This window comes from Physeter macrocephalus, chromosome 17 (genome assembly GCF_002837175.3).
Source record: "Physeter macrocephalus isolate SW-GA chromosome 17, ASM283717v5, whole genome shotgun sequence".
NCBI lineage: Eukaryota > Metazoa > Chordata > Mammalia > Artiodactyla > Physeteridae > Physeter > Physeter macrocephalus.
Window position 1 is genome coordinate 37,489,246 of NC_041230.1, and position 18,883 is coordinate 37,508,128.

At 55.3% G+C, this 18,883-nt stretch overlaps 2 protein-coding genes across 3 annotated transcripts in view; one reads left to right on the forward strand and one right to left on the reverse strand.

The window, feature by feature from the left end:
* The first annotated feature begins 11,290 nt into the window (after positions 1 to 11,290).
* On the forward strand, positions 11,291 to 17,026 carry HSD11B2 (hydroxysteroid 11-beta dehydrogenase 2). Its single transcript, XM_024124991.1, has 5 exons — positions 11,291 to 11,673; positions 15,099 to 15,311; positions 15,428 to 15,613; positions 15,720 to 15,857; positions 16,072 to 17,026. The coding sequence occupies exons 1-5, from the start codon at positions 11,409 to 11,411 to the stop codon at positions 16,482 to 16,484; spliced, it is 1,215 nt and encodes a 404-aa protein (XP_023980759.1). The 5' UTR covers positions 11,291 to 11,408; the 3' UTR covers positions 16,485 to 17,026.
* A 467-nt stretch (positions 17,027 to 17,493) lies between these two features.
* The window catches only part of ATP6V0D1 (ATPase H+ transporting V0 subunit d1), a 38,592-nt gene continuing 37,202 nt past the window's right edge, over positions 17,494 to 18,883 (reverse strand). Inside the window, exons 5-8 of one of the 2 annotated variants that reach the window (XM_007125900.3) lie at positions 18,696 to 18,773; positions 18,394 to 18,570; positions 18,207 to 18,284; positions 17,494 to 18,110 (exon numbers count right to left, since the gene is read on the reverse strand). In XM_007125900.3, coding sequence (XP_007125962.1) covers positions 17,949 to 18,110; positions 18,207 to 18,284; positions 18,394 to 18,570; positions 18,696 to 18,773 — 495 coding nt within the window. In that variant the 3' untranslated portion in view covers positions 17,494 to 17,948. The remainder of the gene's footprint in view (positions 18,111 to 18,206; positions 18,285 to 18,393; positions 18,571 to 18,695; positions 18,774 to 18,883) is intronic. The other variant, XM_028477483.2, reaches the window with a different exon arrangement.

An 18,883-nucleotide genomic window follows, 5' to 3' on the forward strand; every position in this document is an offset into this window, starting at 1 on the left:
TGAACTTGGTTTCCCTGAATGCTCCCTCTCCCCTCCACGTGGGGACACTCAGAATGAACGCTCCTATGATCTCAGGCTTTCTCAAAAGACAGGAAGAGACTTTGTCTTCCACCAGGTGTCCTATCCATATCTCCAAGGCCCTAAAAAGGTGAGCAGCTGGCTGGCTACCTGCTCAGAATGGGCTGGACAGAAAACATCCCTGTCCCTAAAATTATCAGCCACAAGCATACAACAAAAGCAACATAGCAACTCCTGCTCTGTCATATGCCAATTGTGGGTCCTGTGCAAGTGTCTTTATCTCTCTACCATACAAATTCTTGTTTCCAGGACTGATAAACTCAAACTTGATATGGAATAAATATCAGTGCTACTCTGGCCTCAGAAATACAAGATGACTCCTCAACTCTTATCTGGAATTGTAGAACTTAGGGTCGAAAAGAGATGGCGACCCAGAAATCAAGGTGGAGGGTGAGCCCTTCTATGCCCACAGGGAAGGGAGGGACTGGAGAGTCAAGCCTTCTGGACCCTGGGTCCATCTGCCTCCCAGGCACTTCTAGATGTCCCATGGATATCTAAATGCAACATATCCCTATATGCCCTCTTCGTCCTCACCACAAACCTGCTCCTCCCTTCAGGCCCTCTGAAGGGCACCACTACCTACCCAGTCTCCTCCTAGTCCTTGCCCAGCTAACCCATACGGTCCCCAAGACCAGGCAGTCCTCCCTCTGAAACACATCCTGTGTCCATTCTTCCCACCCCACTGTAGCCCAGACCACCAGCATCTTTCTTGCTGACTCTGCAGCAGCCTTCTGTCTGTCTCCCTAACATCAGCCTGCCTGCTTCCAGTCCATTCTCCTCCTAGCTGCCAGGCTTATCATTCTTTCTCTTTATTTGTTAAAGTGGGTGGTAGTCTGAATAACGGCTTCCCAAAGATGTCCGTATCCTAATTTCTGGAACCTGTGAATATGTTACCTCACATGGCAAAGTGTACTTTGCAGATATGATAAGGATCTTGAGATGGGAGAGAGTATCCTAGATTATCCAGGTGAGCTCAATATAATCACAAGGGCCCTTATAAGAGAGAGTCATGGGAGGGTCAGAGTGGGAGGAGATGTGATGATGAAAGCAGAGGTCAGAGAGATTTGAAGATAGCATACTTCTGGCTTTGAAGATAGAGGAAGAAGCCATGAGCCAACGAATACAGGTGTCCTCTAGAATCTGGAAAAGGCAAGGGAACAGATCCTCCCCTAGAGCCTCCAGAAGGAACCAGTCAGCTGACCCCTTGACATTAGCCCAGTGAGACCCATTTCAAACTTCTGACCTCCAGAACTGTAAGATAATAAATTCATGTTGTTTTAAGCCACTGAATTTGTGGCACTTTGTTGTATCAGCAATAGGAAACTAATACAGTGGGTTTCAAATAGGGTTAAGTATATACATGCATTTATCCAATTAAAGCTATTTCATTTGAAACAAAAATGACTGCCCAGATTCCCTGGATGTCTCTCTGAGTGACTGCAGGCCAAGCTCTCTGAAAAGAAGACTCCCTCTGGCCAAATTTGCTTCTTAAAGGCACAGGCAATTTGATGGTGTTCTGAGTCTGTCATCCTGGTGTGGTAAGCAATCCAGAACCTGACACGGCCCAGGGCATCACCTACTGAGGAAGGCCACACATTGCTAACACCACCTCATCAGTCTTCTGTTTAAGATACTTCCAGGGCTTCCTTTTGCCTTTAGGATCAACTGAAATGCCAAAGCATGGCTTCCAAAGCCCAGCTCAGCGAGCTCCTGTCCACCTCCTCATCCCTGTCCCCTGATTGGTGCAATTCCTGGAACCCAAGTCTTTCGCTCCCACCCCAGGCTCTTTCCCACAGGGTTCCCTTTACTTCGAGTGTAGTTTCAGCTCCTACTGCCCCCTCTGGCCAGTTTCTATGAAAACATGAGGCACATTTTTCTGGGACAGAAGTCATCTCTTAGGGCAGGACTTGTTCCTGCCCAGAGCAGCTGCCCCTGACCAGCAAGGCAGGTCTGCCCAGGGTGAACAGCCCAGGCTGTAGGGACAAAAAAACTCAACTGTGGTTTAAAGAACTTGTGCACATGTGTGTGACAAGGTTCCAAGCTAGCTTACCTGACTCCTAGAATTGCCAGAAGAGACTCCTAGGCAGCTCCTCCCACCCTGGGCTGGATCCAGCAGCCCATTCATTCTTAATTAGAGCCAATGTATGCCCAGGCTTCCTGGGACTTGTCACTGGTCCCAGGGCATGTCAGTGGTTACCTGTTTCAATCCCAGCTCTGCCAGTCACCAGCTGGGCAAATTCCTTAACCTCTCTAAATCTCAGTTTGCTCCTCTGTGAAACAGGGATAACAATAGCTACTGCATAGAGCCATGATGAGGCCTAAAAATGTGGTCCTGCGTATGAAGCACACAGAATGTCCCATTGGTAGTGGACACTGATACGTATAATCTAGACCCTACTTGTCTTTCAATCAGGAAATGATCCTCTCCATTTCATTAACAAATGGAGTTAAATTTTAATTATCAAATTCACCTGGTGGGATATGGTTAGCCACAGCTCTTGCTCTCTGGGTCCATTTTGTCTGGGTCACAGTACACTTTCCAGCGGGCCTTGGATGAGTCAGCCCATCCACTTGGCTTGTCCCCATGGCCACCAGCATCTCTTGCCCTGGCAAACATAGCGCCCTCATGACTGGTCTTTTGCTTCCACTGCGGGCTGCCCATCCCCATCAGTCCGTTCTCCTCACAGCTTGTGGCTGTCTTTAAAAAAAAAAAATAAGGAAAGAAAAAAGGCAAACTGATTATTTTACTTCTTGCTACAACTCTCAATGACTCTCCCGGCTCCCCGGGGAGCAGTATTTCGATATATCATGAAATTAGAATAAAAACCTCCTCCAAAACCTCCCTTGCCCCCTGGCTCCAGCTGACCTCTGCAGCCTCCTGGCCTCCTTTTCCTTGAAGGACCAGACTCCCTCTTATACTAGGGGCCTTTGCATGTGATGTTTTGCTACCTGGAACATCACTTCCTCCAGGAAAACTTTCTCTGACCCTCAGAATAGAAGAGGTCACAAGACTCTGCTGTCTAGTTCCTTCTGTCAGTAGTGACTCCTTGATTGTATAGTGATCTGATTAGGGGCTGTCCTCCAGCCAGACACAGAGACCACAGGGGGAGGAATATTTATCTAACTCACCATGGCTTCCCTAAGCATGGAGCCTGGAACACAGTAAGCACTCAATAGATGTTTGTTGAATGAACAAAGGAGGGAACAAACAAATGAAAGGATAGAACTACTTATAGGAATTATTTTGTGAAGCCTTTTGTCAGGTAAATGATAATACTTGTTGAATTATTTTCGGTGTAAAAATTGACTTTTCTATATTACCGTCCCTTCATCATAGTAAATCTATTATTTCCATGTCCCTTGTAAAGCTTTTTTTTTTTAAACCCCACATTTGTTTATTTATTTACTTTTGGCTATGTTGGGTCTTCGTTTCTGCGAGAGGGCTCTCTCTAGGTGTGGCAAGCGGGGGCCCCTCTTCATCGCGGTGCGCGGGCCTCTCACTATCGCGGCCTCTCCCGTTGCGGAGCACAGGCTCCAGACGCGCAGGCTCAGTAGTCGTGGCTCACGGGCCCAGTCGCTCCGCGGCATGTGGGATCCTCCCAGACCAGGGCTCGAACCCGTGTCCCCTGCGTTAGCAGGCAGACTCCCAAGCACTGCGCCACCAGGGAAGCCCAAGGTTTTTTTTATTTGCTACATTCAAGACATTTTCCTCCCATTGATTTTTCCTTGTTAAGTAGTTTTTGTGACCATTTTATGCTTTAAGAAAGAAGTGCCATTTGGTATTTACAATATTCTCTCAGCTTCCTTGGTGAGAAGACTCTGGCAGCTTTCTCACTGTTGACTCTGACCAGTGCAGCTTGGAACACGATGTCATCCCTCCTGAACTCTCTCAGGCCTAGATAAAACTTATTCTGTGTCTCCAGTTAGGAACAAGGTGTTTGGAAACAGCACCTTATGCAACAGCGATGATGCAGGCCCATCCCTCGGAGGCAAATGAAATAAAGATCACGGTGTGTGGAGAATGTATTCACAGTGTCCTAGGAACCAAAGATTTTAAAGCTTCTCTGCCAGTAATTCAGTTTTTATTTTACGTTTCTTGGAAAATGGAAGGCCTGTATTTACCACATGTGTTATCTCAGATGCAGAAAGGGGGAAAAAAAAAAAGGTATCCTGCGCTGATAAGGATTTCCATGGCAGCCCGGTCAAAGCTGCCTTCTTTGCAACTGGCCTCCACCTGGCCCTGCACGTGCTCCCCTGGGAGGGGTTTCTCTATTCAGCATGATATCTGTCTTTTTGCTTCCTCATTTCTATGGGGAATGGTACATGCATACAAAGTCACTGACTATTCTTACTTTATTTCAGAAATGTGCAGGGCTGAGGCACCTGAATTTTTCCTCAAATACTTTAAAGCAAACTATGTGGCAGAACCCCTCATGCCTGCTCCCAGAGGAATTTCCTTTGAGTGTTCATATCTCAAAAGCTTATGTAACCTGACACAATTATCTAAAAAGCCTTGGAATCCGAAAGAACAGAGATATGAGCTAGGAATGAAGGTTGGAGCTGGGAAAGAAGTGTTCTCCCAGCCTGGGGACTGGGTCATACTTCACTATGACAATGCACAATTCAACTTCCAAAGAAAAATGTTAACCTCTGGCGCTGTGACCAATGGGTACCCTCGTTTATCTCTCTGAACAAGGAATCTCTTGATGAGGTGCTCGAGGAGCATTACAAAGCCTTAGACCTGGCTGGCAGTTAAAAATATTTCTATAACCATCTTGAGCAACTGGTCTTCCCAGGATGAAAGCAAGAGTGGCTTGGGCCCCTTCTAGAAGATAACCCTCTCCACTGACTCAAAGATCAACCCATCTTGAGAGTTGGGGTCTCATGTCAGTGGTTAGCGCTGCAAAGGAGGTGTGGAGTGGGCTCCGAAATCCATATTTTCACCAAATGATTGGTCCAGGTGATTTTGACTCAAGCCCAGCTCAATCCCCATCTCGGGAGAAGGGAGGAGATGAGGACAGAAACTGTAAGTGCAGACCGAAAATCGGGACTCCACAGGGAGATGACCCTGCCATGTGCCCGAAAGCCCTCGCGCCAAGAAGCTTCTTTCTCCTCTCTTTGTTTTCACTTTTAGAAATCCCAGCCCCACTTGCTATTTGCATACCAGTGGTGAGGGACCTCCAAGGAGAATAGGCATCACTCATAGGTGGTTGGCTTTTCAAGGAATTTGCTGGAGAAAATTGGAGGCAGGGCAGTGAACAAAACCCCCTCCATCTGGTTTCAGTTTATTTGAAAAAACAACACACACAGGCCTCCCCACCAGCAATCAGAAAACAGCCACAGCTCCCCAAGGAGGGTAATAGCCACAAGGGGTGGGACTGAATTATGTATATGCAAATAAATTAAACCAGCCAGCCAACAGCAACTAATTTTTGTATCTTTTGCAGTTGTTCTGCCAAGAAAAGGCCTGAATCAGGGTGATGGAAGTTGTAAGGAAGCAAGTTTTGGAATTAGTTTTAACAACTTGCCTTAATTCTACCATTGGGAGGCATGTTTCTAATCCAGAAGCAAATTTTATTTTATTTTATTTTATTTTATTTTTCAAAATTTTTTGGAGCAGAAAAAGTTTTATCGCAGGGCCAAGCAAGAAAAATGGGTGGCTCATGCTCAAAAACCCTAAACTCCCAGAAGCAAATTTTAAAAGGTTGATAGTCTTTCGCCTAGCTGTTGCCCACTGAATAATGCCAACCTCCTAGGCTGAAGGCCAGGGGGCAGTGCTGCCTGATGGTTGGGAGCAGAGTGTCTGGATGGCTGAGTGACCTAGGGCATGTCACTGAATCTCTCTGAGTCTGTTTTCTTATGTATAGAATGGTAGTACCTGCTTCATAGGGATAATGTGAGGATCGTAAATAAAATTAAGTATGGGGCTTCCCTGGTGGCGCAGTGGTTGCGCGTCCGCCTGCCTATGCAGGGGAACCGGGTTTGCGCCCCGGTCTGGGAAGATCCCACGTGCCGCGGAGCGGCTGGGCCCGTGAGCCATGGCCGCTGAGCCTGCGCGTCCGGAGCCTGTGCCCCGCAACGGGAGAGGCCGCAACAGAGGGAGGCCCGCATACCACCAAAAAAAAATAAAATAAAATTAAGTATGAGGAAGTCAAACACAAGGACTGGCACACAGCAAGCACATAGTAAATGTGGCAGAGGATTATGAATAACTCAGAGCCTCACTGGAGGACCCAAGAAGACCAGTTTCACCTGGAGTCAGCCAAGCTGTCCCAGCAAGTGTTCTCAGCTGGGGCTTGCCTTTCCCCTGGGGCTGGTCCAGAAAACCCTTTAGAGCAAATTCTCTTAGTGTCTTCCAAACTCAAGGGCCCTAATCCCCAAATACCTGCCTTCAATCCTGGAAGCAAAAGAAAAGAAGGTCAGAGAAGGGTGCTGGACACGGTTTGAAAATGCAAGTGATACTCCTGGCTTCCTGCATTTCCCCACCCCTTCTCCCCAGTAAGCAAAGGGCCTGACTTCCAGGTGCACAGCCTAGAGGAGAGGGATGGGGGACTCAGTTCATGCCCTGTGACTTGGCAGTCTCCCAGGCTCTTGTGCCACGTGAGTGATGTGCTGGGGACCATGGGCACCCACCTACCTCTGGGCTCAGCCCTCACATGTCCATGAGCACTTCGGGCTGTTTATCCGAAACAGACCTTTGCTTCTGTCCCTCTTAGGGATGCACCAACAGGACTCCCAGCCTCCCCTCTTTCCTTGTCCCCAAACCCATTTCCTGGCCAACTGGGACAGGGGCCTTATTTGCTCAAGACCATTCCCAGCTCTCCTTTGCCCTCAGAATGAAGTCTAAGAGGGCACATGTGGCAAACTTAGCTCTGCGTTAACAGAGCCAGACTTCGGGCTCTGGTACGCTTGATTTTGAATCTTGGGGCTGGTCCGAGATTCAAACTTAAGTGAACCTGAGTCTGAGACCTTGAACAATTTTCCTAGCCTCCGGAAGCCTCAGTTTCCTTGAATGTAGAATAGTAATGATGATACCCACTACAAAGGGCTATTGTGAGGCTTCTGCACCCCAACCCAGGGCTTGGGACAGAGCAAGAGTTTTGGAGGCCAGTGCATGGAGGGAAGATTGAGGATGAGGTAGGAGGGGTCGGCTGCCAGAACTAGGGAAGATGATGAGACCAGTTTGGGACATGCTGAGTGTAAGGGGCCTATGGGTGTCCACGGGAGGCATCTGGGGGCAGCCGGACATGTGGGCCTGGAGTTAAGAGCAAGGCCTTGGCTGGAAAGAAGCGTGGGAGTCGCCAATATGTGAGTAGGAAGATGAACTCGTGGTGGGGGAGGGACTGAGCATGAGGCTTCCACAGCCAGAGGTTCACCCACAGGGAAGAGAAGCTTGTGAAGGAGGCTGAGAGGGAGAGCCAGAGAGGTAGGAGGAAACCCAGCAGCAGTGGTTTTGCAGGTGCCAAAGGGAGAAAGGGCCTGGGGTACTGAGGAGTTAACTGAGAGCAGAGGTGTCTCCATGGTATGTGAGGACTAGGATGTCATTCACTGGCGACCCTTGGCGTGGTCAGGAGTGGGAGCTGACTCAGAGCTAGAGTGGGGAGAGGAGAGTGGAGATGGTGACTATAGACAGTTTTCGAGAAATGCGGCTGAGAAGGGTGGCGGGGAGCATGAGAACAATGCTTGGGGGAAGGGATATAGGACTGAGTGAGAGAAGTTCTTTACTGCGATTGCCAGAGGGAGAGGCCAGAGCCGAGCCAGCATGCATGCTGCTGGGAGGGAGCCAGTGGTTAGTTACGACAGCCACGGTGCCCAGCACAGGGCCCGGCATGAAGTAGGAACTCAATAAAAGTTTGCTCCCTGTGAGGACGGGGAGGGATGGGGTCTGGAACTTGGGTGGAGAGATTGGCCATTGGCAGGAAGAGGCTCCCCTCTGCCATTGTGCCGGGAGGGGGGAGTGATGGGGTGCCAGGGGGTAAGCAGAATACAAGGCAGGGCCTCCTTGGGACTCTGCTGCCTCTGAACCTGAAGATGAGCTCGTGGTGGGGGAGGGACTGAGCGTGAGGCTTCCACAGCCTGACCACAGAGGAAGGAAGAAGAGGCGATAAGTGAGTGCTTGGCTCCAGAAACCTGGTGTGCTCAGGGAACAGAACATGAGCTCTTAGAGACTGCCACTTGGCACGCCCCATCCTGGATTTCTGTTCCTACCATCCTCAGGTCCAGCGGTCACCTTCCCGGTACCCCTTTCAGAGCCATGCCCTCCCCCAAAGGCCAGCAGATGGGGCCAGTGAGCCGCCGGGCTCGGCGGGAACAGGCCGGAGCCAGCCTGCCAGGCCCCCACCACCGCACGGCCCTCCAGAGCCTGGGGCACGGGGGGGTGGGGGGCGGAGGGGGTTGGCTCACCAGGTTTCTGACTCGAGGGGTGGCGAGGGGTGAGACTAAGGACGAAGGAAAACTACGGGTTGAGGGCTTAGGGGTGGGGTGGCTCAGGGGCTCCTCTCCTTCCGCTTGCCCTTCATTCCTCGGCCCCTGCCAGGCCCGGCCTTATCTGCTGGGGCTCCTGCCGTCTGCCCCCACCCCCTTCCCTTCTCTTCCCTGGAGGACCCTGCCAGCCCAGCTCTTGGTTCTGGCAGAGGCTGGTTCTCTGCCCTTGGGCAGCCACAGCCTGGCACCAGGCCTCAGACAGGGCTGGGCCAGCCCCTCCCAGTCATAACTGCCTGAACCACCTTCTTTCTACTTCCAGAATGTCTCCACCTGATGAGAGGTAAGGGGTCAACGGCTGAGGAGGTCACAGGGGGCTGGCGCATAGATCCTGGGAAGGAGGCCTGACCGCCTAGCCTCCTGGCCGCCGGGCCTAGGAAGTAGGATGAATTTCTGGAGGGGTGGGTTAAATAAAAATGTGACAGATCATCCAGTTCCACGAGACCCAAACCATGCAAGACTGATATTTCTGTCTAAGGTGACTCAGTGTCCCAGAAGCTGAACAGGCAACACCTCCAGCCCATCCTAGCCATCCTATACTCCACAACCAAAGACAATTCCCTACATCCCCACTCAGCAAGTCTCTCCCCCCATCGTGGGCTTCCCAATGAGTCAGGATCCTTCATGTTTCCTCCCCAGGACAGTGTAAGATCTTGTTTCTCAGACTCTGTTTTCACCTTGCTTTCCCACTTCCACCTCCCTACCCTTTGACTCCTGCTCTGGCAAGCATTGGCACTACCTGTGTGGCCTTGACCTTGAAAGCTGCCTGGGACCCCTCTTCCTCTCCTCTACATCCCCTCTGCAGTCCCAAGGGGAAGCCCTTAATGGTCTGAAGCTGTAGAAACCACAGCCAGACTCTCAGGAGGACAACTAGAGCTGGGAGGGGAGGGTCCCACCAACCCAGGGTCTACAGCTCAGATCAGGAGGCCAGGTCAAGGGTGCTGTGTCCACCTCTGAGACTGAGACACAGATTCAGGACAACAGGAGTCAGCAGGTTTTGGAGAGTGAATGTTTCCCTGAGTTTCCAGAGAATGGACCCAGACCAAGGGAGTCACTGAAAACACACACAACACACACACAAACACACACACACACACACACGTACTTACATGCACATACAGGGTTATGGCACAGGGAGAGACATGTCATTTGTGTATGGACAAGCTATGGAGCCCACGGACACGAGTGTACACAAATACAGGCATACACAGGCACACAAGGTCATGTACCCAAAGTCAGGCACACACACCCTCCCCAGGCAAGTCCTGCCTCCCTGGGCCAGGGCTAGCTTGTAATCTGTACTTACAGGAGGAGGAATAGGTGGAAGCACAGAAGTGGCTCTGGGAAGGACATGGGTCCTTCACCTTCCCCTTAAGTGGGTCTGACTCCCAGCCCATCCCTGAGGCTCCCCCGGCTCATCAGGGGGCCATGCCTGTATGGCAGAGAAGGCTTTGGAGGAAGCATTGCCTTGAAGCCCTGGCACAGAGGCTGAGCATCTGAGATAGAGAATGGGCAACAGGATTGGGAGGGGTCCATGACCTCCGAGGACCTAGTGCGGGCATGGATGAAGCACTGGGCAAGGGTTCATAAGAAGCAGGGACCCCTCTGCCATGGGCTGACCTACTGATCTCAGCACAGGACCTGGCAGCAAGGTACTGGCACCAACTCCTAGTGCCTGCAGAGTCTGGCATGGATGCCAAGCACAGGGTGCCAGACACCGGGGTGGGCAAGGTGGGGGGCCATTAGGCCCCGCATCAACACAGAACTTCATACACACAGGCAGGGAAATGCACCCACATTCACTTATTTTATACCCTGGGGAATCCTAAGAGCAGGGCAGGGATCACCCTGTCCTAGAGGCTGCCCTCACTGACTCCCCAGGTGTCCCCATTGGCCTGGCTCTTGGAGTCCCTGGGGTTGGAGGGTGGGCTGGAGTTAATGGGAGGCCTAGATGCTTCCTCAGAACTGCGCCTCCACATACCCGCGCCCACACATATACACTTGTGTGGCAGGAGGAGGAGGGGTTGCTGCATCCCCAGGGCTGGAAAGTGGAAGGAAGGGGGAAGGCGGGGTAGAGACTCCCGCGAACCCGGTCGGTCACCCTCCTCCCCCCAGCCCCCTGCCCCAAATCGGTCGGTGGCCACGGGTAGCTTAGGTGTGAGAGCACGTCAGGGCGTGTGTGCTAGGCACCTGCAGTGGCGCAGGGCGTCGGAGTACGTTACGTGTGCCGGCGTTGGCCGCGGCTGCCTGGCGAGGGCGAGCTGGTTGCCCGCGGTGTTCCGGCAAGCCCGGCGACCGCGGCGGTGCTGTCAGTGTGGGGAACTTGGATGGATGTTGCACGTGTCCTCAGGCGTCCCGAGCAAGTGTGAGCTGTGGCTGTGCTCACCTGGGAGCCGCGGCTCAGCCGCCGAGGGCGCGCGTGTCGGGGCGCAGGAGTGAGCGGATGCGGGGCACTAGGGCTAGACCGACCGGACCTCTCCCGGGCGCGGCGGGTGGCGAGGCGGCTGCTCCTTGAGCAGCAACTTTGGGACTCGGTTCCGGCTTCTTCGAAAGCGGATCTGGCCTCGGGGGCGGGGCAGAGGGCGGGAGGTAGAGGTGGGGTCACCTGCCGGGCAGGGGGTGCGAGGAGAGAAGTAAAGGAAAGCCCCTCCCCTTCCCCGCCTCCGCTCCGCCCTCGCCCCCGCCCCCGGGGCTCTTTATAAACTCGGCCCGAGGGCTAACAGAGAAAGCGAGTATCTCTCCCGCCCCTGGCTGCTGTTCTGCACCACCCCGCGCCCCGGCCCCGAGTCCAAATCCCGGCTCTCCAGCCCGGCCCCTGCCCCGCCCTGGCCCAGCCCGGCCCGGCCGCCATGGAGAGCTGGCCCTGGCCGTCGGGCGGCGCCTGGCTGCTTGTGGCGGCCCGTGCGCTGCTGCAGCTGCTGCGCGCGGACCTGCGTCTGGGCCGCCCGCTGCTGGCGGCGCTGACGCTGCTGGCCGCGCTCGACTGGCTGTGCCAGCGCCTGCTGCCCCCGCTGGCCGCACTTGCCGTGTTGGCCGCCACCGGCTGGATCGTGTTGTCCCGCCTGGCGCGCCGGCAGCGCCTGCCCGTGGCGACTCGCGCGGTGCTCATCACCGGTGAGTGCGCGGGGCGCGGAGCGCGGGGATTCCAGGTTCGAGGGCGGGACCGGACACTCAGAGGGCTCCCCGTGGGCATGCCAAGGCAAGGCGGGACCCCTAGCCCAGGAGTGGGGGAGTCCCTCTCCCCTGGGTGCAGGGAACCAGCCAAGTAGGAAGAGCAGGGCACCTCCCCAAGTCCGGGTTAACTACCTGTGGCTTCGGGGAGTGTTGGAGGGAAAAATGAGGCAGGGAGCGGGCAGGTGCGCAGGGGAAACTTGTAGCTAAGAAAGAAGGAGCCTTCTGGAGTTTGGGGTTTATGCTATGTCCCTGTCCAAGAGAGCAGTCTTCGGACAGAGGACACTGCTCTGAGGGACTTCAGAGGATGGTCACCCTTTGAACTCTGCCTAACATCCCCACGTGGGAGGTCCCATCTTCTCTTCCCTGGGATTAGAGGAATAGGCTTAGATGAAGAGTTGGGACCCCCAATTGGCTGGGCTCCTTGGAGTCCAGAAAAGCTTGAGGTCATCATGAGGGACAGCTGGGCATTCAGCTGCCTCTCAGATCCCACCACCCAAACCTAAATTGCTGAAGTAGCTGTCCAGAGTCTGCACCCAGCACGCCACCACCATTCCTCCTGGTCCTCTGTGCCCAGGAAGGAGGTGAGGTCTTGGAGAGCTGGGCTCAGGTGCCTCTGGTCACCTGGCTGAGCTCTCTTTGTGTGGAGCAAGGAATAAATCTGTCATCAGAAGGAGGGAAGGGGGAGCTGAGGCCCAGCCTGAAGTGGGGAGGGGGAGAAAGGCCAGTGGGCACTGGCTCCATTGTATGCGGGAGGGGCAGCCCCGTCTCTCCCCGAACCCCCATGGCTTTGGACAGGTGCTCAGGGCTCTGCCCTTGCATTGGGCCTGGGCTGGGGGCAGCCACTGGCTGACTGGCTTCTCAGAGACCTCAGTCTAGCAGGGGGCCCTGCATGATCAGATGGAGCTGGAAGAACTTCCCAGAGGAGGCCATCCTTGAGCTGGGCCTCAGAGGATGGGTGGAGATAGGTGGAGTGTGGAAGGTGTTTTGGATCAGACAAAGGGTGTGGGATAGAAGCTTGAGGCAGGAATGAGCATGGCCTGGGCAGGGGACAGTCAGTAACCAGTCTGGCTGCTGAGATGTGGTGGGATATGAGGTTGTTTCCTTGGAAGGGGCCTTGAATGCCTGGCAAGAAGCCAGCACGTACTGAGGCAGGGTGAAGGTGGCATGAGGGTTTGGGCTTCCGTTAAGATGGTGGAGACAGAGCAGGGCTCAGGCTGGATGGGAGAGACCTTAGTTCAGGGTGGAGTGTGAAGTTTCAAGGGACCCCAGTTTTAGTGGTTTAAGGAAGGAGAGATGACCTCCTGGTATGAAGCAGGGAGCTTCTTCCCCCAGGGATGAGGCAGCTCCCCTCCTGGCTTCTAATTAATGAGTTATCTCAACAGGACCCAGGCCATCTGCAGATACTAGTGACCCAGGCAGTCTTTCCTGGGATCTCACCCCAGGCCTTTGTGCTGCCGCTGTTACATCTCCTAGCCTCGAGCCTGAGAGTGAGGTGAGAGGAGGGACGCCTTCTGTGACTTGGGCTTCCCTCAGCTCTGGTTGCAAAGCCCCATGAGGGAGGAGGGGAAGAAGACTGCCCAGCCCACCCCCTGTAAGCATCAAGAGCAGGCCTCCAATTTTCCCAATGCCCCCAAACTCTGGGGTTTCTTCTCTCACCACTGACTGCAAGACAAGTAGGTGACCAGGCCCTGCCTCACCTGCTAGGAACGCTGTGTCTTGAGGCTGCCAGAGCTGCCACCCACCCCTCCCTGAGAATGCTCCTGAGAACCGCTGGCCAAGGCTACTTGGGGAGCTCAGCCCTGGGGTCAGGGTTTGGGTTGAGTGGCTGGGTGCCTTGTGTGCACAGCTGTGCACTGCTGGGGTCTCATGGGAGTGAGCCCATTGTTGTTCACGGCTCACTGCACGTAGGTTGGAGTTATGTGCAGGTATCCAAATGTGTGTGCAGGTGAGCAAGAGGGTTTGAAAGGCTTGAGTGACTGTGTTGGGACCGCAGAGCTGAGGTTCTGGAAGGCCTCAGTTTCCCTGTGAAGGGCCTGTCTGCTCTGGGCGCTCACTCCCCTCCCCCAGACAGACTTGCCCAGGAAATACCCCTCAGCTGGGGCTGGCTGGTGGGTCCCCAGCCACACAAAGCCCAGCTTGCAGCCCCCTGCCTAGCGTTGTTCTCTGCCTCAACAGAGGGGACAGGGCTGAAATGGGGGGGAACTGGTTGTGCAGAACCACTTTGCAGCTTCTGCTCAGCAAGACCACCATGGGGGCAGGCTCCAGAGAGCCTCCTCCCTCACTGCTCCCAGCCCTGGTTGGCCACCCGTGGAGCCGGATTGGAATGGGAACAATCAAGGAAGCAGGGGTTTATCGGACCCACTCGCTGGCTCCGCCTGGTGGTTCATCTCTCTACATACCAAAGACGGGAAATTAGGCCTCCAAGAGTGGTAACTGACCTCAGGTCACACTTGGTGGGCGTGGGAAGGGATTCTAACACAGATCTGTTCTTATCTTCATCCATTGTGCCCCTGTCCTGGGGGCAAGCGGTCTGGGGCTCAGAGAATGCTCCAGTGTTGCCACTGATTGGAATTCCAAGGGTGGTGGTCAGGGGTGAAGTGCGGATGGGCCTCCAACTTGCCTAGAGCCAGGAATAATAGTAGAGGGTGTTGAGGCTGGGAAGGAAGGTGGATCTCAGGTTGTACAGGGTCTGGATGATGGGAATAGAGGACTTCGGCTTCATCCTAAGGGCTGTGGGGAGCCTTGGAGAGGTTTTCAGCAGCAGAGGGATATTGTCATTTTTGGAAGGATCCCTCTGGCTGCTTAGGTAGAGAATGGATCCAAGGGGGCAAGATGGGACAGCACTACAAAAGGGGGCTGCTTCAGTGTCCAGGTAAGAGGAAGAAGCCTGGGCAAAGGCAGTGAGAAAGGAAGGGAGGCTGTGCAGTAATACTGCACGTGCGAGCTGAGGCCTGATATCTACCAGACAGAAGGACATCAGAGCTGGGACTGGGTCTCAGCTGGGACTGGCTGACCTGCAATAGAGTCCTGACCTTACTATATGCTGGCTGAGTGACTTTGGGAAGCAACTTAGCATTACTAGGACTCAGTTTCCTCATCTGTAAAGTGGGGATCATAAGCCACGTTTGATGGGGTAGCTATGAGTCGTCAGGGAGATGACAGTTGTGAAAGAGTTGGTACTCAGGTGCTCAGCCAGAGGGGCAAAGCCTGCCAGAGATGGGCTTAGGAAAAGAAGGGAGGGCTGCTGACTGCTGGTACGTTGGGTGTCAGAGGCCTGGATCCCATCCAGACCGTGGTGACCCTGGGGTTGTCTCAGGCCGGACTGGGCCACAGTGGGAGTTCACTGGCTGTCCTTCCCTGGCCAGGCTGTGACTCTGGTTTTGGCAAGGCGACGGCCAAGAATCTGGACGCGCTGGGCTTCACAGTGCTGGCCACCGTGTTGGATTTGAACAGCCCTGGTGCCCTAGAGCTGCGTGCCTGCTGTTCTCCTCGTTTAAAGCTGCTACAGATGGACCTGACCAAGCCAGCAGACATTAGCCGCGTGCTGGAGTTCACCAAGGCCCATACCGCCAGCACTGGTCAGTAGGCTCAGCTCCGCCAGGAGAGGGCGCGGCTGGACAGGTGTGAGGGGGCAGGGATTGGAGGTCTGCCGCCGAGCTGACCCTCAGCTTCCCTCCTGGCTCCATGCCTTCAGGTCTGTGGGGCTTGGTCAACAATGCGGGTCAGAACATCCTCGTGGGAGATGCGGAGCTGTCTCCAGTGTCCACGTTCCGCAGCTGCATGGAGGTGAACTTCTTCGGTACACTTGAGATGACCAAGGGCCTCTTGCCACTGCTGCGCCATTCCAGCGGTCGCATCGTGACTGTGAGCAGCCCGGCAGGTGAGGGTCCTCCCACACCGGAGCAGAAAATGTGCCCCTGCAGGGCGGGGAGAGATGCTGCAGCCCCTGACCCAGGCTGAGCTGCCCACTCCCAATCCATCCCCAGGAGACATGCCATTTCCATGCTTGGCTGCCTATGGGACCTCCAAAGCAGCTGTCGCGTTGCTCATGGACACGTTCAGTTGTGAACTTCTGCCCTGGGGCGTCAAGGTCAGCGTCATCCAGCCTGCCTGCTTCAAGACAGGTGAGGTTCAGGGATTTGGGGCTGGGGCCTGTGTGGTGTAGTGGGGGAGAGGGGGAAGGTGGGGTGGGTGTGGTCTTCTCTGGAGTGGGGTTGGGTCTGAGGAAAGGGCGTGGCTTTGGCTGGGGGCGGGTCTCAGGTTGTGAGTTAGAGAGACCTGGGTCTGGCTTTGGCTTCCCTAACAGACCCCACTCTGACCTTGCCACTCCTTCCCCAGAGGCAGTGAAAGACATGGACCAGTGGGAAGAGCGCAAGCAGCAGCTGCTGGCCAACCTGCCCCGAGAGCTGCTGCAGGCCTACGGTGAGGACTACATCGAGCACTTGAACGGGCAGTTCCTGCATTGTCTGAGCCAAGCACTGCCAGACCTCAGCCCGGTTGTAGATGCCATCACCGATGCGCTGCTGGCGGCTCAACCACGCCGCCGCTATTACCCAGGCCATGGCCTGGGGCTCATGTACTTCATCCACTACTACCTGCCTGAGGGCCTGCGGCGCCGTTTCCTGCAGTCCTTCTTCATCAGTCCCTATGTGCCAAGAGCACTGCGGCCTGGCCAGCCTGGCCTTACCTCTGCCCGGGATGTAGCCCAGGACCCAGGCCCTAAACCGGGCCCTTCCCCCACTGCCCAATGAGCAGTACGTGCGTAGAACTGCTCCAGCAGAGGAGATCCCTTATGCCCTTGGTCCTCCCCTGGGCATTCTGACCCCCAGGTCTGCCCCAAAGGCTGGCCTAAAGGACCCCAACCCCACCCACTGCCAATGTCACAGGCCAGGCCTGGTGAGGCTAAGGCTTCCCAGTGAGCCTCCGGGCCTCTCCTGCTTCATGAGCCCAGACAGACCCTCCTGGGCACAAGGCTCCACCATGCACCTTGGAGAACCCAGCTGGATGGGGAGTTTAGTGCAAGACTCAGCTGTAGCCTTTGACAGGATCCTGCAGACAGTGCCTCTGCAAACTAAGGAGTGACTGGGAAGGTTGGGGACCCCCTCAGGATTATTTCTTGGCACCAGTGCCTCAGTGCTGCGATTTGAAGGGTGAATCCCACTGTTTCTTGACTGGCTCAAGAATTAGGGCCCTGACCACCTACCCCAAGCCCCCCAAGCCACAGGGAGGCTGCATATTCTACTTGCCTGACTGCCACTTTTTGAATAAAGACAAATTTTTATTTCTCCTAGAATGGGGGAGATGCTATGTTCGCCTAGGTGACAGTCTGTGGCTGTGAAACAGACTGGGCACCACCTGGAGGCCGAGGCTCTGGGCACAGACTCTGGTTTACACCCAACCCCCTTCAACAACCTTGGGCAGATCATTTATCCATAGGTTTCCTCATAGTGAAATGGGGGTAATGACCCCAGCCCGGGGAGTTCTGGGGCTCAATGAAGCAAAGAGGGAGGCCTGGGCGCCCTCTAGAGTCAGGAGCCAGCACCACAGGCCTGTCAGAGCCTCCAGCTGAGGAAGGGGCTAATCCTCCACTGACTTTCCCCACCCTGAGGAATCTGGCTGCACAGGGACAGGGCCAGCCTAGGGCTGCCACCCGAGGCAGGAAGGTAGAAGGCTTAGGTGGGGGTGGGCTCAGCGAGGGTGGGGCCCGAGGGGAGTTGGGGATCTGGGAGAGGGACTAGGGCCCAAAGGAGACAAGACAGCTGGGCTTAGAGAGGGCAGTTTTTATTGTCTCAGACGGGCAGAGCTACTTCCCCCATTCCCCAAGGACACGCACGCTCTATCCTGCCCCTGCGCCATGGCTCTGGGGGACCCGCTGAGGGAAGAGGAGGTTCACGCTGCCCCCAGGGGTTCTCAGGTTAGGGAGGAACACAAAAGTGACCACATGCTTCTCAGACACGTCAGCGGCTGTAAACATAGGGCTGAGGGGGCCTCCTTGCTCTGGAGGTGGGGGGCTTGGTCCATCCTTGGTGGGGGGGAGCAGGTGCCCAGCCCCTTTTCAGGCCCAAGAGCAGTCTCAGAGAGGGTCAGGGAAGCTGGGCAGCCACTAGGACAGTGTGCTACCCCCCAGGGCACGTAGGTGAGCCGTGAGCTTTGTCACAGCACACGCAGACACACAGGCGCACACACACACTTGTGGGGAGCCTTGGGCCAGGGTGCTAGAAGATGGGAATGTAGTTGTCGATCTTGGCTCGGTGGCGCTGGGCGATGCACTCCGCAATCCATACAATGTTGCGACACTCCTGCTCCTTGAGCTTCACAAAGGCGTAGAAAACACCAAAGTGGAACTGGTTCAGGAAGGCCAACTTGTTCAGTTTCACCTGCAGACACAGGCAGGAGTGGTGTGCAGGTGGCCATGACCAGAGTCAGGCCTAAGCCACCAACCCCTCCCTAGGCTGGGCAGGGCCAGCACTCACCTCGTGCTCGAAGAATCGGTCCTCCAGGGTCTTGTCTCCAGGGTTGCTGCCCGCACCCTCGAAGAGCAGCTTGTACTCCTGGCCCCGGGGAGCAGGGGGAAGCACGAGCATGAGGGTGCTGTTGGGTATGGGGCGGGGACGTGCGTGCCAGCATGGCCGCCCACCGTCCAACAGCCAGGGCACTCACCGGGTAGTAGTCGGCCACGTTCTTGACCTGCTCATAGTCGTCAGCCCGAGCCAGCTGGGCCAGGCCCTCAGGGTAGAGCCGTCCGCAGTGCGGAAAGAGCTTGGCACGGTCCTCCTTGGAAAGCTCTGTGCCGAAGGAGTTGATGGTGATGATGAAGGCGCGGCGGTCCGCTTCAAACTGTGGGGCCGGTGCACAGGCGAGGAGAGAGGGACCGGGAGGGAGGCAGCAGCCAGTCAGCTGGCAGGGCTTCCCCCAGGCCAGGGATGGGGGACCAGCAGGCGGGAGGGTGGGCAGGCACTCACCTCCAGGATGGGACACATGGCATCTGCTGTGGTCCCACCCAGCAGGGTGCAGAACTTGTAGAAGGACTCCAGGTAGGCCTGTGCAGAGCATGGGGCTTCCTCAGCCCAGGCAGGGAGACTCGAGGGGGTCTGCCAGGCCTCCTCCTGACAGTTCCCTCCTTCCCTCCCCGACCCCTTTCATGGTGAAT

Coding starts and splice junctions, on each gene's coding strand:
- HSD11B2 (XM_024124991.1), top strand. CDS start 11,409: ATGGAGAGCTGGCCCTGGCCGTCGGGCGGCGCCTGGCTGCTTGTGGCG. Junction 15,312..15,427: donor GGCCCATACCGCCAGCACTG/GTCAGTAGGCTC, acceptor CCATGCCTTCAG/GTCTGTGGGGCTTGGTCAAC. Junction 15,614..15,719: donor GACTGTGAGCAGCCCGGCAG/GTGAGGGTCCTC, acceptor ATCCATCCCCAG/GAGACATGCCATTTCCATGC.